Source organism: Schistocerca serialis, chromosome 2 (genome assembly GCF_023864345.2).
Source record: "Schistocerca serialis cubense isolate TAMUIC-IGC-003099 chromosome 2, iqSchSeri2.2, whole genome shotgun sequence".
NCBI classification, from domain to species: domain Eukaryota; kingdom Metazoa; phylum Arthropoda; class Insecta; order Orthoptera; family Acrididae; genus Schistocerca; species Schistocerca serialis.
In genome coordinates, this window is record NC_064639.1 from 1027333480 (window position 1) to 1027353221 (window position 19742).

The 19742-nt window shown below is 37.9% G+C and overlaps 1 protein-coding gene across 1 annotated transcript in view; it reads right to left on the bottom strand.

Annotated features, from left to right (window-relative positions):
• The window catches only part of LOC126458442 (oxidized low-density lipoprotein receptor 1-like), a 104100-nt gene that overhangs the window by 36033 nt on the left and 48325 nt on the right, over window positions 1–19742 (bottom strand). Inside the window, exon 2 of the mRNA XM_050095504.1 lies at window positions 13324–13408. Coding sequence (XP_049951461.1) covers window positions 13324–13393 — 70 coding nt within the window. The 5' untranslated portion in view covers window positions 13394–13408. The remainder of the gene's footprint in view (window positions 1–13323; window positions 13409–19742) is intronic.

A 19742-nucleotide genomic window follows, 5' to 3' on the forward strand; every position in this document is an offset into this window, starting at 1 on the left:
ATCAAACACATCTGTGACCACTCCTGCTGCCATTCTCTGTATACATTCAATATCCCCTGTTAGTCAGTATCCTCTATTTTGTAGAGTCCCACATACTTGAGCAATATTCTAGAGCCAGCTCCACGAGTGATCTGTAAACAATGTCCTTTGTAGACTGATTGCACTTCCCCATTATTCTACCAGTAAACTGAAGTCTACCACCTGTTTTACTCATGACTGAGCCTATGTGATCATTCCATTTTGTATCTCTCCTGAGTGTTACATCCAGGTGTTTGTATGAGTTGAGTGATTCCAGCAGTGACTCATTGATATTACTGTTACAGGATACTATATTTTTTCATTTTGTGAAGTGCTCATTTTAGATTTCTGGACATTTAAAGCAAGTTACCAATCTTTGCAACACTTTTAAATCTTATCAAGATCTGACTGAATCTTTATGCAGCTTCTTTCAGATAATACTTGTTTATAGATAACTGCCTCATCTGCAAAAAGTCTGAGGTTACTATTAATAATACCTACCACCTCATCTGCAAAAAGTCTGAGTTTATTATTAATATTATCTGCAGGGTCATTAATTCACAACATGAACAGCAAAAGTCTCAAAACACTTCCCTGGGGCACACTTGGAGTAACTTCTACATCTGGCGGTCATCTCCATCTGAGATAACATGCTGTGTCCTCTGTACCAAAAAGTCCTTAAACTAGTCATTAATTTCACTTCATACCCCAAATGATCATACTTCTGACAATAGGCATAGTTGTGGCACTGAGTCAAATGCTTTTTGGAAATCAAGAAATACTGCACCTACCTGACTGCCTTGATCCAAAGCTTTTAGGATGTTGTGTGAGAAAAGTGTGAGTTGGGTTTCACATGAACAATGTTTTTGGTATCTATGCTGGTTAGTATTGAGGAGGTCATCCTGTTCAAAATTCTAAGTGGAGATGTGGCTGAACTAAATTGTTTTAAGTGTTCCAAAATGTGCTTTTTCCAATTTAAATTCTCATCAATATGGACACCTAACAATTTTAAAGTTTCCACCCTACTTATTATTTCCTCACAATGTTTTACACATACCATTGATTTTGTACCCCTAGATGTCCATAACTAAATATGTTGTGTCTTTTTAAACTGAAGGTGAAACCATTCACTGAAAACCAGTCAATGTTGGGACTTTTAAGAACTTCATTTACCATTGTTTCTGTAAGTATATGTGGACTGATTACAATACTAGTGTCATTTGCAAAAGAACTATTTCTGTTTGTTGTATATTAGACAGAAGACTGTGTACATTTATAAGGAACAACAGTGGACCTAAGATTGTGCCTTGGGGAACACCATGCTTGATTTCTCCCCAGTCAGACGTATGTCACCAGACAACATTCAATGAATTATTAAGTAACTCTTACAAAGGGGAGGGCTCATCTAGGTGGTGCGGCAGATGCAGTGTCATGTGCACAAGTCATGTGGACCACTGCAGCAGCCGTTTTTGGCCGGCTCAAGGAGATGTCATTGGTATAATATTTGAAGTGTAGTACGTTGATGGCCTGGTGCTATGACATGTATCCCAGTATTACATGCAGGGTTACAGCACCTCTCCCTGCCCCCTTGGGGAAAGCACACTCCACTGATGTGGGTGTCGGCATGACAATTGAAACATCCATGGCCTCTACAGTTGACACCACAGGCGATAATGGTGACAGTGGAGGAGATTCTGGGCTAGAACCGGTGAGCAGGGGTGGAAGTGGCACAGCCACAGTCACTTGAAGTGGCCACTCCCCCGCAAAGTACCATAAAAGGGGACCAGAGACAAGGGTGCTGGCAGTGTCCAACATCCAGTCCCTCGATGTGATGCAACTGCACTGACAGTGACAGTGCTGGCTGCTTGTCCACATCTGCAAGAGGGGACTCGGAATGACACACAAATGTTATATGTCCTTTTTTCCTACAGTTGTTGCAAGTCACCCAGACCTTAGGGCACACGACTCTGTCATGTTGCGCAAAACTGTATGGGCAAGATGGGACCATGGAATACTGCTGTTAATGATGCCTAATGACCACGAATAGGAGCCACTCTGCGATGTCACACCAAGCCTCAATCTGATCACCAGCAGCAAGTGATACCTTGAAAGATTAATAAATATTTAACACCTCTGCCAAAGATGGATTCTTGCACTGTAGTGCACACTGATGCACTTTCTTGTCATGCGATGACCAAATGATGGTGTCAAGGACCTTAGAAACAGCATAGGAATCATGATGATCATTGGTAACAAACTGAAATTTGTGACAGAGGTCATGGAGTTCAGCTGCCCAAGCTCGGCAGGTCTGGTGGGGCTGTTTATGACAACAATGGAATTCTACATGCAGTGCAGTGATATGCGTGATGTATGGTGAGAATTTGACAACAACTTACACATTTTGCCGAACAATCTGCCACAATAGCTGGTAGATCCAAGAAGATATCCAAGAAAGTAAGAAAGCCTTGCATATGTTTGGATCAGTGACACCAAAAGCAAGACAGTTTTGCTGAAGCTGCTTCTCATAGGCTTCCCAGGTTTTGGCTGCAACATCATAAGGGGAAAAGGCAGCAGGTACAGCAATGTAGTGGAAGCCTACATACCTAATGTGGCCATCAAGCTCATGACAGCAACTGTAAGAGCCTGTTGGTGCTCAAGGAGAGATTGGAGCACTGACTCTATGGACAGAAGGACCTAATGAACAGCCAAATACACTAAGCATGCAGAAGAGAAGACCACACTCATTGCCAGTTGTATCATACTGTATGACAGAAACAAGAGAATGGCCACAATGAACCAAAGGTTATTCTTCTTTTACATCCAAACAACAGTTGACAACATAGACACCAACATAGAAACAATGCAAGTATTGATACAGCCAGTTGCCAACAATAAGTATGAACACAATATGAGAGCAAGTGCCTGCTGCACTGCACTTATAATGAGGAGAGCTCTGGTAGATGGTGTGACGAATGCCATTCCATGTGCACCAGTCATGTGGCCCATCAAAGTTAGCCACTGATGGCTAGCATTAGCCACTGATGGCCAGCATCCGCAGATGCCATTGGCAATAAAGTGTAATGTGTGGGCAGCCTGGTGCCACAGGGAATTTCCAAGTATTACATACAGCATTATAGCAGAAAAATTAAACAGTATATATCAAACTAGCAAGGATGGAAAGTTTAAAGTGTATTACAGAAAATATATTCCAAAGTATTACAAGCAGCCTAACAACTAGACGAAAAAAGTTGCATAAGTAGCATTGGCAATAAAGACAAGGCTTGCTGGTCTATTATAAACACAAATTGTGCACCACCAAACAGGTAGGAACATAGCAAAATACAGTTTATGATCAGAAAATAAAAAATACACCACAACAGAATAATATCACAAATCTCTTCAATGACTCTTGTCACAGTAGGCCAAAAACTAAGAGAAGGAACAAATACAATAACACTTGGAAAACAACTAATAGTACCCACAAAAAAACTGGCACTCTTTCCAGTGACAGAGGAAGAAATACTACAGATAAATAAATACCTAAAACAAACAAGATCACATGGAATTGATGGAAATTAATTAATAGAAATAAATACTGTTTATAGGAACTCAAGAAATCTCTTAAACAGCTAATCAGTAAATCATTCCTGGAAGGAACTGTTCCTAACTGCTTACAGGCAGCATTGACAAAACCAATACATGAAAAGGGAAATGTATAAACCGATAGATTGTCTACCAGTCACATCAAAAATATTTGAGTGTGCTTGTGAACAGAGACTAATTGTATTTCTGATAAAATATGAAATAATCAAAAACAACTAATTTGGATCCAGAATAAGAAACACAACATGGAGGCAGTCACGTATCTCATTGAGAATGTCATAAGCAACTTAGACTCTAAAAATAAATATGTAGGAATACTGACAATATCATTTCATAATACTGTCATTATTCCATCATGGATTTCCCATTGTGTAGGGGCATTTATGGATCTAACAAAGGCTTCTGACTGTACAAACCACAATACTTTAGTAGAACTGTAACAGTTATATACAGGAGACTGGATCCTATCATACCCGACAAACAGGAGCCCATAAGATCTGAAGCGAAGGTTCAACACTTTTCTGTCACACATGGATCTGTTCTTGGTCCATCACTTGTCATTTTATACATGAATCACATCTCAAACAATAATAATTGCTTATGCAGCTGACACAACTCTACTGTTCATGCATGAAGACACAGAATATCTAGAAATTAAAGCCAACTTACAAGTAAATAATGCCATCCATTAATTAAATTTATGTAATAACATTACTGAAAAGCCTCTACATTTCACACTGAAAAATCAAGACAATGAAGACACCAATGTTTGCATGGAACAATGCATAGCAGAAAACTCCGAACACACAAAATTCCTTGGAACAATATAAACTGGAATAAGCAGATAGAATGTAAGCTATAAGTTGGGAACTCAACTCAAACATGTGTATTCTGCACAAACACAGCTACCTAAGAAGCACAGTTATTATGAAAAAGATACTCTGTGTACTAATCCATTTGACATTAAATTACGGCATAATTTTGTGGAGAAGTACCTCAAAAACGAACATTAATAGAATATTCAAATTACAAAAAAAGCAATAAGAATGTTAGTCTACATGAAATGGAGAGAATCATGTAGGTCAGCATTCAAAGAAATTAAGGTAGTCTTCCAATACTCAATATAACATCACACAACACAACCATGACACTGTAAAGGGGCACCCTCCTCTAGCATAACTTTCCCTCAACAGAAGCAGTTGATACCAGAACTAATTTTCAAATTTTGTACAGTTCAGTATTATCTCAACTGTTCATCTAAAAAATTTCATACAATTTTATACACAATATGTTATATTTCAAGCTAAAAACTATGAAACTGAATTGGTCTATTTTCATTTTTACAATTGATGTGTACTAGCTCTGAACAATTAATATCATTTTTTTTTTTAACATTTGAAATTCAGAAATATTTGGCACACTTAAAATTTCTATTATTAATTATGTAATATGGTACTGTTTATTATGTTTATTTCCTATCAAAAGTTTTCCATCAGACAGTTTACATCCGCTGAATTATCTACACCACTGTAGAGATAGTTTCGTGTCAGGCATGAATGACAATCAAAAAATTAAATTTGTTAAAAAGATGTCTTGAAGACGAAGCTCTATCATGGGTAAATTTAAATTTAAGTCAGTGGGAAACATATCAAAGTTCTGAGAAAAGTTTTTTATATAAATTTTGGTCAGAAGCTGAACAGGGTAGAATCAAAAATGAATTTTTGAATGGTCCTAATTATAGGAATAGGGACGGTACTTTGAAAGAGTTTTGTAACAACCAATTTAAAAAATTAACACACCTTGATAAACCATTTGATGAAATGCTCTTGATTCATGCACTTAAAAGGAGATTATCAAAAAGGTTGCAGTGGGATTTAGTACACAGACCCGATGATTGTCTTGAACAATTTTTACTTTATGCTGACAGACTGGATAGAGCAGTAGAAAGAAGTATGTACCATAATAATCGGAATGATAGAAATCACATTGGGAGTAATTACAGAAACAGAGATAATGGTAACTTCTATCAAGATCATAGTGTCAATAGAGAGAGAAATTTTGAACATCAGCAAAAATGGAACAACGGGGATAGCCGTGGACATTTTAATAGAAGAAACAATCATAGAAGTGCCTCAGGGAATGGCAGTTTGCCTCAATAAAGGCCCACAGTTTTGGGGCAAGGAAATACTACATGCACAGGACCCCCAAGTTACACTTGCAATTAGACAACAACAGTGCTAATGATATTGAACATGTATCTGGAATTGAACAGAAGGAATACCAGATTTCTCATTTATGTGTTGATCAAAAGTTTTGGGATACTATGTATAATTATGATGATGTAGGTGCTAATCACAAACCAGAACGTGAGAGTAGTCACAATTTTGATGTAGCATGTACTAATGATTTCTCCATCTGGTCAGAAAACAGTGTCCTTGATCCAGAATGAGATTTTCACTCTGCAGCGGAGTGTGCGCTGATATGAAACTTCCTGGCAGATTAAAACTGTGTGCCCGACCGAGACTCGAACTCGGGACCTTTGCCTTTTGCGGGCAAGTGCTCTACCATCTGAGCTACCAAAGCACGACTCACGCCCAGTACTCACAGCTTTACTTCTGCCAGTATCTCGTCCCCTACCTTCCAAACTTTACAGAAGCTCTCCTGGCAGAAGCAAAGCTGTGAGTACTGGGCATGAGTCGTGCTTCGGTAGCTCAGATGGTAGAGCACTTGCCCGCAAAAGGCAAAGGTCTCGAGTTCGAGTCTCGGTCGGGCACACAGTTTTAATCTGCCAGGAAGTTTCAGTGTCCTTGATGTATGTAAGTCATGTGTTGACTATATTGGATCTAAACTAGGTGATATTTTTTATGTAGATGTGAATGAGAGCTGTGAAATAACTGAGGTTAGTAAATCTGAGACTGGTGGCTTATTGCAAATGAATATAGGTGAGGTAAGTGACTGTGATGGAGATGAGACTTGTGTTGATAGCGATTTCATTTCATTTGATGTTGTTGATGGAGGAATATGATGATGATGAGTATCAGGTACTTGTGTAGTTTAAGAATAATGAAGTTTCAGAGTTATTTGTGAATGATGTTGAGAATACAGGTAAGGTAAGGGAAGTATGTGATATTATAAGTGAGAGTCACGGAATACCCATCCAGTCAAAAGAGTTTTTCATTCATGTCATGCAGAGTAATGATCCAAACAGTAAAGGTGAGGCATCAGTGAGCCTAGGGAATGAAGGTGAAAACTTTTTGAAGTTTTTTTGGGACCAGATTGATGATAACATAGATAAATGTGTATTCTGGAATAAGTTAGCTGTGGTTGTTCACAATCTGTATCCCAATTGGTGGAATGAAGTGAAAGAAGATCTGAGCAGGAAGTGTAATTTTGACAGTAACGTGTTTTGTGTTCCTTCTGTAACAAGTGATGTTAGTTGTGCCACAGACTCCATTAATTGTGTTCAATCTTTACATGACAACAAGAATAAAAAAAGTAATGCTATGATACCAGTAAAGTTGATACAACTCTGTGAAGACAGTGTGGATGTAGCATCTGACGAAAGGGAAAATGATCTTTTCATGAAGTGTCTGACAACAGAGAAGATGATTCATATTTTGTGTCTCCTTACATTAAAATTAAGATTGATCACTAGGAATGTAACTGTTTGATTGATACAGGTAGCCCAATTTGAGGTATATCTGAACAATTTAGAGACAAGATCAAGTATAGTAAGAATTTTGTGGAACTGTCATTGCACGTGTAAAGATAAGAGGAGCTATTGGTAAGCAAAGCAAGTTTGTAAAATTTCAGGTACTGTTAACTTTTGGTATAAAGGACAAGCCATTTAAATATGGATGCATAATGATCCCTAGTTTGGAGAAAATATACTCTACATTTGCAGAGTCACACAACTATATAATTGTGTTTTGTTTGTCAGGAATGTCATATGCAAGATGTGGTTTCTAAAGTTCTGTATTATCTACTGACTGAGTTTAAATCAATGACACACTATATTTGTAGGGTCATACAACTATATAATTATGTTTTGTAATAGATTTCTGCTTTAGAATTTGATAAATATATGCCACGATAATAAATGAGCACATTTTTTGAGTGTTGAAATGGGATAATGTCATTAAATATCTAGTAATAAATTTTTATATTTTGTACTGTAAAAATTAGGAATAGTATCTTAGGATCACTTTACTAGTTCATTTTTTATTGTATTTAGCTCCGTTTATTGAAGTTTCATATGTGAACACTTTTAAATCCAGTCAGACGTAAACTCTGTATACGTTTTTTTTTTTTATTATTTTTTTTTATTTTATTTTATTTTACAATATAAATAAGCACAGCATATGCAGTGTGATGTGAGGGAGGTACTGAACAGCATACTTAGTACACAAAACAATGTTTCACGATTGATGTGAATGCTGGACAGGAAGTAACCTACCTGTTGGAGTGTGTGAGGAGAAATCTAGGGAGAAAACTGAAAGATGTGAGTGGATCCACTTCCACACTGCTGAATGGTTGTACCCTTGCTGGTCCAGTTGGCTTACAAGAGATCGTAGGTGCTGGGTAATGTACACAAGCAACTGTCAACCACATCAGTGTTGTGACTGAGATATTTGTAAATTGTTAGCCAAGAAATTATCCTGTATGAAGAATTCATGGGACTATTTGTTTAGAAAAATCATCAATTGCATGGACAGTGTTATTTCACATAATTGTATTTTTTTTTTTTTTTTTTTTTTTTTTTTTTTTTTTTTTTTTTTTTTTTTTTTTTTAAATAGGGGGATTAACTTCCCAATACATTATGTAACTTTAAATCAGTATGTACTTTTTATCAATTGCAAATGATTCTTCTATGCCTCTATGTATGTAGGTTAGTTTGTATGAACAGTTAGCAAATAGTGTGGAAGTATGGACAGTATAACAAGATGTATACATTTCTGATTTCACACAATGATTTTAGTCCTCAAGCTACTCCATTATGTCATCATTCAAAGCCATTTATGACTCTGTTTACCTGTATTTATCCTGAGTATTGCAATATTGTATCTGATTGGAACTCGAGTTGTGGACAGACTCATGCTTAACTCTGTTTTGGGTACCCCTGGTCATCGAGACTCTGTGTGTGTGTGTGTGTGTGTGTGTGTGTGTGTGTGTGTGTGTGTGTACTCAAGGAGAGCATACAACTGAAGCGTATGGCTCATTTTGACATTTCGTAGAATCGCGTGGAATAATGCTGTATACGGCAGTCTGCATCGCCTGCTGTTATAATTGACATGTTCACTGTCCGAGGGCAGCACTAAACAGCGACAAGATGCACACAGTTTTCGCGCCTCTGAGCTAACAATGCTGTATGGTACAAGAATGGCGGAGAGCAGCAAGGTGACGCTTACCCCAAGTGGTTTGAAATGTGCAAATAATGCACAGAAAAGGAAAATTAACAATGGTAGTTGGCAGGATATTAAGAGGAAAATGCTTCGTGATGCTGGACTGGAACATAAATCACGAAAAGGAAAGGAGTTCCTGCAAAACAGCCTCCAACACAAGTGAGTAGAATAATGCTGTATGGGTTTTGTAAAAAGGTGTATGTCTTTAGAGAAGCATATGTGTCCTGTAAAGGGGCAACGTGCCCCGTAGAGTACATGGCTCTAATGATATGTTATGTGTATCTTCTGAAAACATTACAGTAAAAGTATATAACGTGAATGAAATTAACTACAGTTCTGTAGTTATCATTGGCGAAAAAATAGAATACCCAGTCTGAGTAATGCTATATTATTATAAGAGAATGTAAAATTTGATAATCTAGTTGAATATTAGGTAGTAATAGTGATTGTTTTTGTGATTCAGGATCGTGTATGCAATGCAGAAGTGTGCTCAAAAGAAGGATGCAAGGACATAAACCTGGAAATGAAGCTAAAGCTATACGAAGAATATCATGCCTTAACATACGATGAGCAGTCCATATACTTAATAAAATCCATGGAAATAGGCGTTCCAGCCAGGCGCAAGAGAGGTAAAACAGACGATACTTCACGGAAATAAGTTACTTTCAAATACAAAGTTTACTCAAAAGAAGTGTGTCAAAAAACATTGCTTGACATATTCTCCATCACCCAGTGACGAATGCAGACTCTGCAACATAAAGTAAAAGGTGGAATAACCACTCCTAAAGACGGTAGAGGAAAACATTGCAATAGGCCACATGCCATATCAAATGACGACAGGGCTCTTATTCGGCAACACATGTTGAGTTTCCCAAAGCAGATGAGCCATTACAGCAGGAATAAATCCTCAAAAGAATGTCTGCACCCCAATCTCAACCTCTGTAGAATGTATTGGTTGTTTACCGAAAAGTTTCCTGATAAGTCAATAAGCAGGTCATATTATCAAAGAGTGTTTCAAACAGATTTTAATCTGCATTTCGGAACACCTAGATCAGATACTTGCAGACTGTGTGATTTGTTGTGTAACAAAATGATTGCAGCTTCAGATGAAATAGAACTGCACAAGATCGAAATTGAGAGTCAGTTGCATCATTCAAGGGCAGACCAAGCATACAAAGCCCTAAAAAGTGGTATGGAAATAGCTAAGAGGAATAACAATATACATGTTATATGTGTTGACCTACAACAGGCTTTACTTTGTCCTACATTGACTCATTCCACGGTATTCTACCAGACAGATCTGTCATCGTACAATTCACGATTCATGACGTTGGTACTGGAAACATCACCGTAAAATTGTGGGATGAATCCACCGCAAGGAGAGGTACAACCGAAATAGTTTCCTGTCTGCTTAAATTTGTGACGCACAATTATGATACCCTTGAAGAAGGCATGGAACGAAAACTGATTGTTTGGTCTGCAAGTACTTTACAGATATACATAAGAAATTTTTAATTTCGGGTCACAGTTTCCTACCTTGTGACAGGGATTTTGCAGTCATCGAGAAAAGGAAGAAAGTGTCACAACTCATGGTTCCTTCAGAATGGAAGCACATCATTGCTGAGGCCTTTGTCGATCCTTAAAAACTGACCATTCACGAGATGATGATGGAAGACTTCAAGGACATAGGATCCATCGAGTTGCTTTTGAAGAAGCCGCCTGCTCTGAAAATTACCAATGTACTTTGGTTGAAGCTGTGTAGTGACGATCCTCGAGGTTTAAGCGTGCGCCGTACTGACAATGTGCTTAGCCCATGGGAAAGACACTGTATTGTAAAGCATGGTTGTGAACATCAAGTAAAAAATTGTCCATTGCCTTCTGAATTCCAGTTACCCTATAATGGGACACTGAAAGTTCATAAGGAGAAGAAAAGGGATCTATTGGACATGACGAAATGTATGGAACCAAAATACAGGCTGTTTTATGAAAACCTGCAGTGTGACAACTGACTATAATGTACTAGATTTGAGCCTAAACTTGATAAACTAATGCTGTATTTTTTTTTAAGGTCAAGCAATTCAGTTTACAATAAATATTATTTAGTATCTTGTTTTAAATCTCTTACTTACTATTTTTGTATTCTAGACACCTTATAATTACAGCAGAGCACTGGCTGATCTGGAATAATGCTGTATATCCATTGCCATACAGCGTTATTCCATTTTAAAACTTACTTATTTTCGAAAAATCTGTGCTTAGCGCAATTTTAAAAACCAGAAATTAGTATTTTCCACAGTCTGTATGCACAAACAATACATATCTGCTATTCCATTATTATATCATATTAATTCTCTGGAACTAACAGTTTTTGTCAGTTTCCCAACAACTGCGAAATGTGCCATACAGCGTTATTCGTGTGCACGCTTCAACTATTGATTGAGGCTAGATGCTTCCTATAATTACTCTTTACATATGACTGAACTTATTGATTTATGACTGTGAACTTTATTCATTTTGTTGTGTCGAAACATTTTTTGCTGGTGTGTACCCATGTGCTTTGGATTCATGGGTCGGTCCCCACATTGTAAGCTTAGACGCTAATAATTTTTCATTATTTTCTTCGTTCATGAATCAACATATCCTTAAATACTCTGGTCTATGTGGCTGATTGATGTTGTGTTATATTCCTAATCATGATTGAGTATATTCTTCCGGTCTCTACCCTTCGTTGTGAGTTTTTGAGTCAACTCACTCATTGCACACTTAGGCTCTAAATTTTTTCTCTTCTCTTCTGAAGATTTTGAAGGTGTGAGTTTATAGACATAAACTTGCAATTTGTAACTCTAGTAATTTACATTGTCTCTGTATTTATTTCTGTAGTTTAGTGTTGTAAAGTTTTAATTTTGACTTTGTATCATTTGTCTCGTGACAGAATGTTGCACAGATCTGAAAATTGAAATTCCATGTCCTGATATATGTATAAATTATGACTTGTATAGTAGATATTTTTCTTGTGTTTTCTGCAATATGTTATGTATCAGATACTTCTATACATCTGTATTCTATCTTTTGGCATGATTTTGTACACCGTTTGGTACACCTAATAGTACATCACAAAATATTGTAAAGACATTGTCTCAAAATTTTGTGAGGGGGATATTGCAAAGGGACACTCTCTTCTAGCATCACTTTTCCTCAGCAGAAGTAGTCGATACGAGAACTAATTTTTAAACTTTGGACAGCTCAGTATTATCTCAACTGTTTATCTAAAAAAAATCATATAATTTTATAAACAATATGTTATATTTCAAGCTAAAAACTATGAAATCAATTTGCTCTATTTTCATTTTTACAATCAATATGTACTATCTCTGTATGTACAGTTTAGAAACATTTGAAATTATGAAACAAGCACACTTAAAATTTTTATTATTAATTATGCAATCTGGCACTGTTTAATAAATTTATTTCTGGACTCATTTATACATTAATAGAAATTCTTTTGTCAAGAAAATTCGCAAAACCCTTGGACTATCATTATTACCACAGAGTGAGGAAGTAGTAGTGGAAATGCCTCAGATGTGATCAGACTTTTTGTATTTTGGAAGAACAATGCAATTTCAGCTTTGTTAATGTGAAAATTCAAAAGACAGTGTGATTTAGGCCTAGTAAAATGTGAAGCAAATAAACATCAAAAAACAAAATATCTTCACAGGCATTTATCAAATTCATTTACATCAATTGGAACATGGGAACCTACTTTGTGAAAATTTCTGCTTCAAGAATCAGACCCACAGACATGAAGATCTGGAACCAGCTGAGAGAAAAGACAATAAGTAATAAGTTTATTGTAAATCTTACTCATCTCATATTTTCTGAAAAGACTTTACCATTGATAACAGTAGTAACAACAAAAAAGGAGGGAGGGTAGATTACAATGCCAGGAAATGGAACCTCATCCACAAGCCCATAAACAGTGCCATGAAATACAAATCAAAGGCATCATAAACAGGACCAAAAGTCCTAGAAAAAGTCCCTTCAAATTTGAGAGGGATAATTAATAAACATATTTTCCAAATATCTCTGAAAACTGTCCTGTCAGAATACTGCTACCATAGTATAAACATTATCAATGGAACAGAAACCTTCCATCACCCATTGCCTGCAGTGTCCATGAGATAATTATTAATCCTGTTAGTTAATTAATCCTGGAGCTCATTAAGGAACAACAGCTTCACTGTATATGTTCCATATAGTCAACCACCAAATATATTCGTAATATAATCCATGGGTGACTTACCATTTGATTTTGTACTAGGTATGGCAACCAGTAGTGTAAGCCAGATATGAATTCTTGAAAAGAAGACCATTGCTGTTTCAGATGGCTGAAAGCAAAGAATTAACTATAAAAATAATGTACTTTATTGACCAATAACTTTAATCACATATTTCCAGAAAATATATTTAAAGGATAAAGCAAAAATGATATGCAGCATTATTAACCAGCAAAAAAGTAACAGAACTGATTAAATTAAATTACCAAATAACAGCTGCTGTAAAAATCATGACATACTCAAATCAATGACCACCAGTTTCAATGATTATGTGCTCACAGTAGCAGCAACCATGCCATAGCATTTTGTACTAGGTCCACGCCCATCAGGTGTGTTCCTAGCACTACTGACATGATAGTGCAGGCATTCCTTGTGCTGTTGGAGACTGCATTGGCTTTCTGTCATGCCCTTGTCATTCTCCTGGCATTATAGGTTCGGTACACACATATGAGGTGCACTTTGTGTTGAATGTGGATGCTTTGGGAATTGCATATTCTTTCCATGCATGCCACATAAATCTCTGGAATTGCATTCTGTGTCTGTTCCCAGGTTTTGGAGCAGACAGAGTCATAGTACAGAATTCCAGATGGTGGCCACTCTCACGAGAGATTGCTGTGGCATGCATGAGCAGAATACACAATTCCGACAGCAGCCTGATTGGCATGAAGTACACCTTTTAGGCATGTACCACACCCATAACAACAGGAAAATGACAGAAGCATGACAGAAAGCTGAAGTGGTCGCCAGCAGCATAAGGAATGTCTGTAGCATGTCGATAGCGATAGTAATGCACCTGGTGGGTGCAGACATAGTAGAGAACACCTTCATATGGCCGCCACCGGGGAAAACCGTGGAAACGGTCATGGATGGAAGACAGAATGCCTAGAGACAAATGGTGCCACCAGAAACAGCCGCAGAGGGCATGGCTGGCAAAGGAAACACTGGACACCACCCAGGCACAGGTATGGAACACAGTCAGCTTGTCGATCAGTCACGGGAAACACCTGACAAATATGCCAAGTTAAAACATCATAATATTATGTTGAGACGACTGAGACCACAGGCAGTACACCCAATTCCACAAGATAACACCAAATTGCTGGGAAAGTCTAAGAAATTACTTAGTCTAATCTTGTATCAGTAGTCCCTGTGGGAGTGACATGCAGGAGGCTGTAGTACATTTCTAATTTCGTCACTTAATACTGGTTCTTCTAGTCTTTTTTTTTTCATCTATGTGTATGTCCATACTCTGCAAACAGCTGAAGTGCATGGAAGAAGGTATTTCCAGTTGTACCCTGTATTGTTAGGGTGTTTGAAATGCCCTGTATTAACACTTTTTTCTATTCCACTGATGTATGGAATGCAGGAAGAATGACTCTGTGCACACTAATTAGTGTTTCAGTGGTCCCTATGAGAGTGATGTGTAGGAGGCTGTCTTCAGGAATCGGCCAGTGTAGGTTTTCCATGGTTTCCATCAGTCAAACAAAGCTGTGAATATAATATAATGAAAGCTTTCATGGTCAGTGTTTAATTTTGTTAAAACTTCTGGGTTGAGAGTCTTTAGTTGGCAAATACACACATCAAAAAAAGTTTTGCATCATCTCGGTTATGAGAGTTCTGGAAAATGTACAGAAAATTGGAATAGAGATCAACATAAACATCATTTTTCCCTTTTTATTGGTCATGGAAACCACTCATTGCCTGTTGTACCACCATATGACGAGACCTTCAGAGGTGGTGGTCCAGATTGCTGTACACACCGGTACCTCTAATACCCAGTACCATGACCTCTTGCATTTATGAATGCCTGTATGCTTCATGGCATACTATCCACAAGTTCATCAAGGCACTCTTGGTCCAGATTGTCCCACTCCTCAACGGCAATTCAGCATGGATCCTTCAGAGTGGCCCTGGCTCGATCTATAGGGTTCATGTCTGGAGAGCATGCTGGCCACTCTAGTCAAACGATATCATTATACTGAAGGAAGTCATTCACAAGATGTGCATGATGGGGGCATAAATTGTTGTCCACGAAGATGAATGCCTCGCCAATATGCTGCCGATATGGTCACACTATCGGTCAGAGGATGGTATTCAAGTATTGTACAGCTGTTACGGCGCCTTCCATGACCACCAGCAGCATATGTCAGCCCCAAATAATGCCACCCCAAAACAGTAGGGACCCTCCACCTGCTATATACCATTACAGTTGCCCGGCTCCTGGTGGCTGTTACGATTTCTATCGTGACCTGTTTGTTCTTCAGCCAATCGGTCCAATTAATGAGTTTAACACCTTGTCGAGGTCAATCTTACCCTTTCTTTACCTGCCTCAGCCTTAGGAAGGGGTTTAATTGCTCAATCAAGCTTTAGGTCAGTGCTGGTCCAGTAGTAGTCCTTTGATCTTATGATAGTTTTATATAGCTCTAGAGAGTAACTTATTGTGGTCGAGTTTATTACGTTGATTTTACATGGCCAATGTGATCCAAAAGTGATGGTTTTAAGAATAATTTGTAACCCCTTTTATATGCTAAATTGTTCAGGGTGAAACAAAGTTGAGTTAGAAGCCTGTTTACATATATTTATGATATCTTTAAATTTATTGTGCTATTTCCACGATTTAATATACAGGGTTATTACAAATGATTGAAGCGATTTCACAGCTCTACAATAACTTTATTATTTGAGATATTTTCACAATGCTTTGCACACACATACAAAAACTCAAAAAGTTTTTTTAGGCATTCACAAATGTTCGATATGTGCCCCTTTAGTGATTCGGCAGACATCAAGCCGATAATCAAGTTCCTCCCACACTCGGCGCACCATGTCCCCATCAATGAGTTCGAAAGCATCGTTGATGCGAGCTCGCAGTTCTGGCATGTTTCTGGGTAGAGGCGGTTTAAACACTGAATCTTTCACATAACCCCACAGAAAGAAATCGCATGGGGTTAAGTCGGGAGAGCGTGGAGGCCATGACATGAATTGCTGATCATGATCTCCACCATGACCGATCCATCGGTTTTCCAATCTCCTGTTTAAGAAATGCTGAACATCATGATGGAAGTGCGGTGGAGCACCATCCTGTTGAAAGATGAAGTTGGCGCTGTCGGTCTCCAGTTGTGGCATGAGCCAATTTCCGCGGGCTACGCGTGAAACTTGCCCGCTCGCGTTCAACCGTTTCTTCGCTCACTGCAGGCCAACCCATTGGTTTCCCCTTACAGAGGCATCCAGAAGCTTTAAACTGCACATACCATCACTGAATGGAGTTAGCAGTTGGTTGATCTTTGTTGAACTTTGTCATGAAGTGTTGTTGCACTGTTATGACTGACTGATGTGCGTGCATTTCAAGCACGACATACGCTTTCTCGGCTCCTGTCGCCATTTTGTCTCACTGCGCTCTTGAGCGCTCTGGCGGCAGAAACCTGAAGTGTGGCTTCAGCCGAACAAAACTTTATGAGTTTTTCTACATATCTGTAGTGTGTCGTGACCATATGTCAATGAATGGAGCTACAGTGAATTTATGAAATCACTTCAATCATTTGTAATAGCCCAGTATATGCCCCTTTTAATGGGTGCTAGATTTATTCTGTCTTGTTTAGTGTTTAAGTACGCCCACTGAAATTTCACTCTCAAATTAAACTAACTGATCAGGTTTCTTGTAACATGTGAATTTGCTTACTTCTCCGTGTTCTATGATTTATCTCATTGAAAGATGTTTCAGTGCTACAATGTATACCAGACAAATCTGAACCAAGTTGTTCTCCAGTTTACTTGTTTATTCCCTAATTTTCATGGAATTTAAAATTTCTAAATTTGTATGCCTTAATCTGTTTTGTGTAAATTGTTGTCAGTATAGCTGTGACCTACCTAGTTAATTGCAACACGTAATCGTTGGTGTTTTAACCAAATTGCTGTGTTGCAATAAATGCAAACTTACAGTGAAGCTCGTGGGTGATTCATATTCCCTGGTTCCTCATCCTCAGTAATGTTAGACTTACATATTAAACCTTGTGTTAAGATTTTTGGGCGAGTTACTGGGAGAAAAGAAAAGGAGGCACTACGCACTCCACAATCCCAGCAGAGAGAGATGAAGTCTGAATTTGTTACCGAATGATGTGGGTGTAAGGCGTAAATGCATGAAATTTTGAAAGGTTTCCTCTGTCAGGCTTCACAAAATTCCTTTCCATTGTTATTTAAAAGTTTTAAAATACTTTGGATGACACTACAGTTTTGGTGCTAGAGAAGGGTCTGAGTTAACGAGCATTTCACTCTCATTTAAGTATATGGCCAAAAGAGTCAGCCTTCAGGAACTGTGAAATGAACCCTGTGGTCCAGGACTGTTCGCCACAAAGGGCACAGATTCACCACGAGATGGGTAAACTCACAGGCTTCTATTGTCTATTGAGGCCTAAGCTCTGTAATGTGCGAGTGCTACAGAAGAGAACCTATGTCACAGGGAAGCATAGCACTGTTAAATATGGCAGACCTGAGATCAGTCATAAAGGGAAACATTTATGAAAACTATTTAATTCTGTAGTAATTCAGGGAATCAAGCCACAGTAAATTTAATCTGCCTTCCTCCATAAAGTTTCACGGTGATCCTAATAAAACTTGAATATTGATCATATCTATAATGGTTTAGGATTTACTGTTAAAATAAAATTGACAAGTTTTGTAACAAGGACCTGAATGCTAAACTCTGAATGCTTTGGTCGATCCTAATTATCAACATTTCATATAGAATCGCAAAATTAAAATGACAAACGTTGTAAATATCAACTCTGTAACTTCATTTGTTTAAAAGATATAGTAAACTTAAATTATCAGTATTTTCAGTTAAACATCAGATCATCATTTTCTCCACAAAAAACACATTGAAAGATGACAGCATGACACCTTATTGAATCATTAGGTAATAGAATATTTGTTGTCATGTTTAGTGCATAATAGTGACTTTTGTTCTTTATTTATCGGAAAGCACATTGGTGCAAGGCTACTGGTCATGACGTTCAAAGTTAAGAAGGAAATTGTGTTGGTTTTATGTAAAAGAATTTAACATTTATTGTGTAATTGATATTATTGTTACTTTATTTAGAACATGAAAGTGGTCAAGCTTTGATTATTTAACTATGTTAAAATGTAGAGTAATGTTGAATAAGCTGTAGTCAATCAGATGGACAGCTTCAGGAAAGGGAACTGTGCTAGTCAGTTGAGTGAAGGTGTTCGGCGCGCAGGAAACGTGGTCGGAGATGGGCAGAGGGCAGTTCTGGTCGAGACACCAAAGGGGACAGTTCGGATGGAGACACGAAAGTGGACAATCAGTCTTTAGGCAGCTAGGAAGTGAAACGACTTAGAAAATTTCGCGTTGTGTGATATCATAGGACAGTCTCTGAGCGGTGAGCAGCTGCATGTCTAGAGTGAACTCTAACTTTTCATCTAAATATCAAGGTGGAATATTGTGTTTTGCGATGAGATTGTGAATGATCAAACTGTGTCCAATGGAAATGCGCTCAAGTGCAATAGTAATTCTAAAATGGCCACATTCACTATTAGTTTTCTTTCTGAATAAACATTATTCGAACCAAATCGCAACTGTGTGGGCCATCATTTATGGGTCATTAATTTAGTTCCCGATGTTATTATTACTGTTAATATATGTTATATTAACTTTGTATTTTGCAAACTTGCCATCAGCCAGACAATTTAACTAAAAGGTCACAAGTGTCTAATTTAGGGTGTGTAAAGCGACATGTGCAGTTCAACCCCGAGATGAGTTTGATCTTACCTGCTGACAAAGGAAATGCTACTGTGCTTCTCTCACACACAGAATATAACAGCAAGATATACAAGCTGCTCGATGATCCCAAATACAGTAAATTAAAAACTCATCCAATGGGTAAAATCCACAGAAAGACTTTGGAACTCATCAGAATGGGCTCAGTTCCAGTGCTAGTCACCAATGGTTTGAGTCAACAGGCTGCAGTTCCTCCTAGACTCTATGGCCTACCTAAGATCCATAAGAATGAGGTGCCTCTCAATCCCATTGTGAGTAACATAGGAGCACCTACTTATTTTGTTGCCAAATATCTGACATCACTATTGGGATCTCTCGTGGGCAAGTACGAGCATCATATTCGAAACTCTGAAGATTTCATAGGTCGTGTGAAAACTCTTAGATTGCAATCGGCTGATCTCTTTGTAAGTTTTGATGTTGTGCCTGTATTCACAAACTTACCCTTTCAGGACTCTTTAGAGCTCATTAGCAACACATTTGAGGAGGACATTGTGGCATTATTTAAATGCCTGCTTACTTCAACATATTTCTTATTTCATGACCAATATTTTGAACAAGTAGACTGTGTCGCCATGGGAAGCCCTCTTTTTC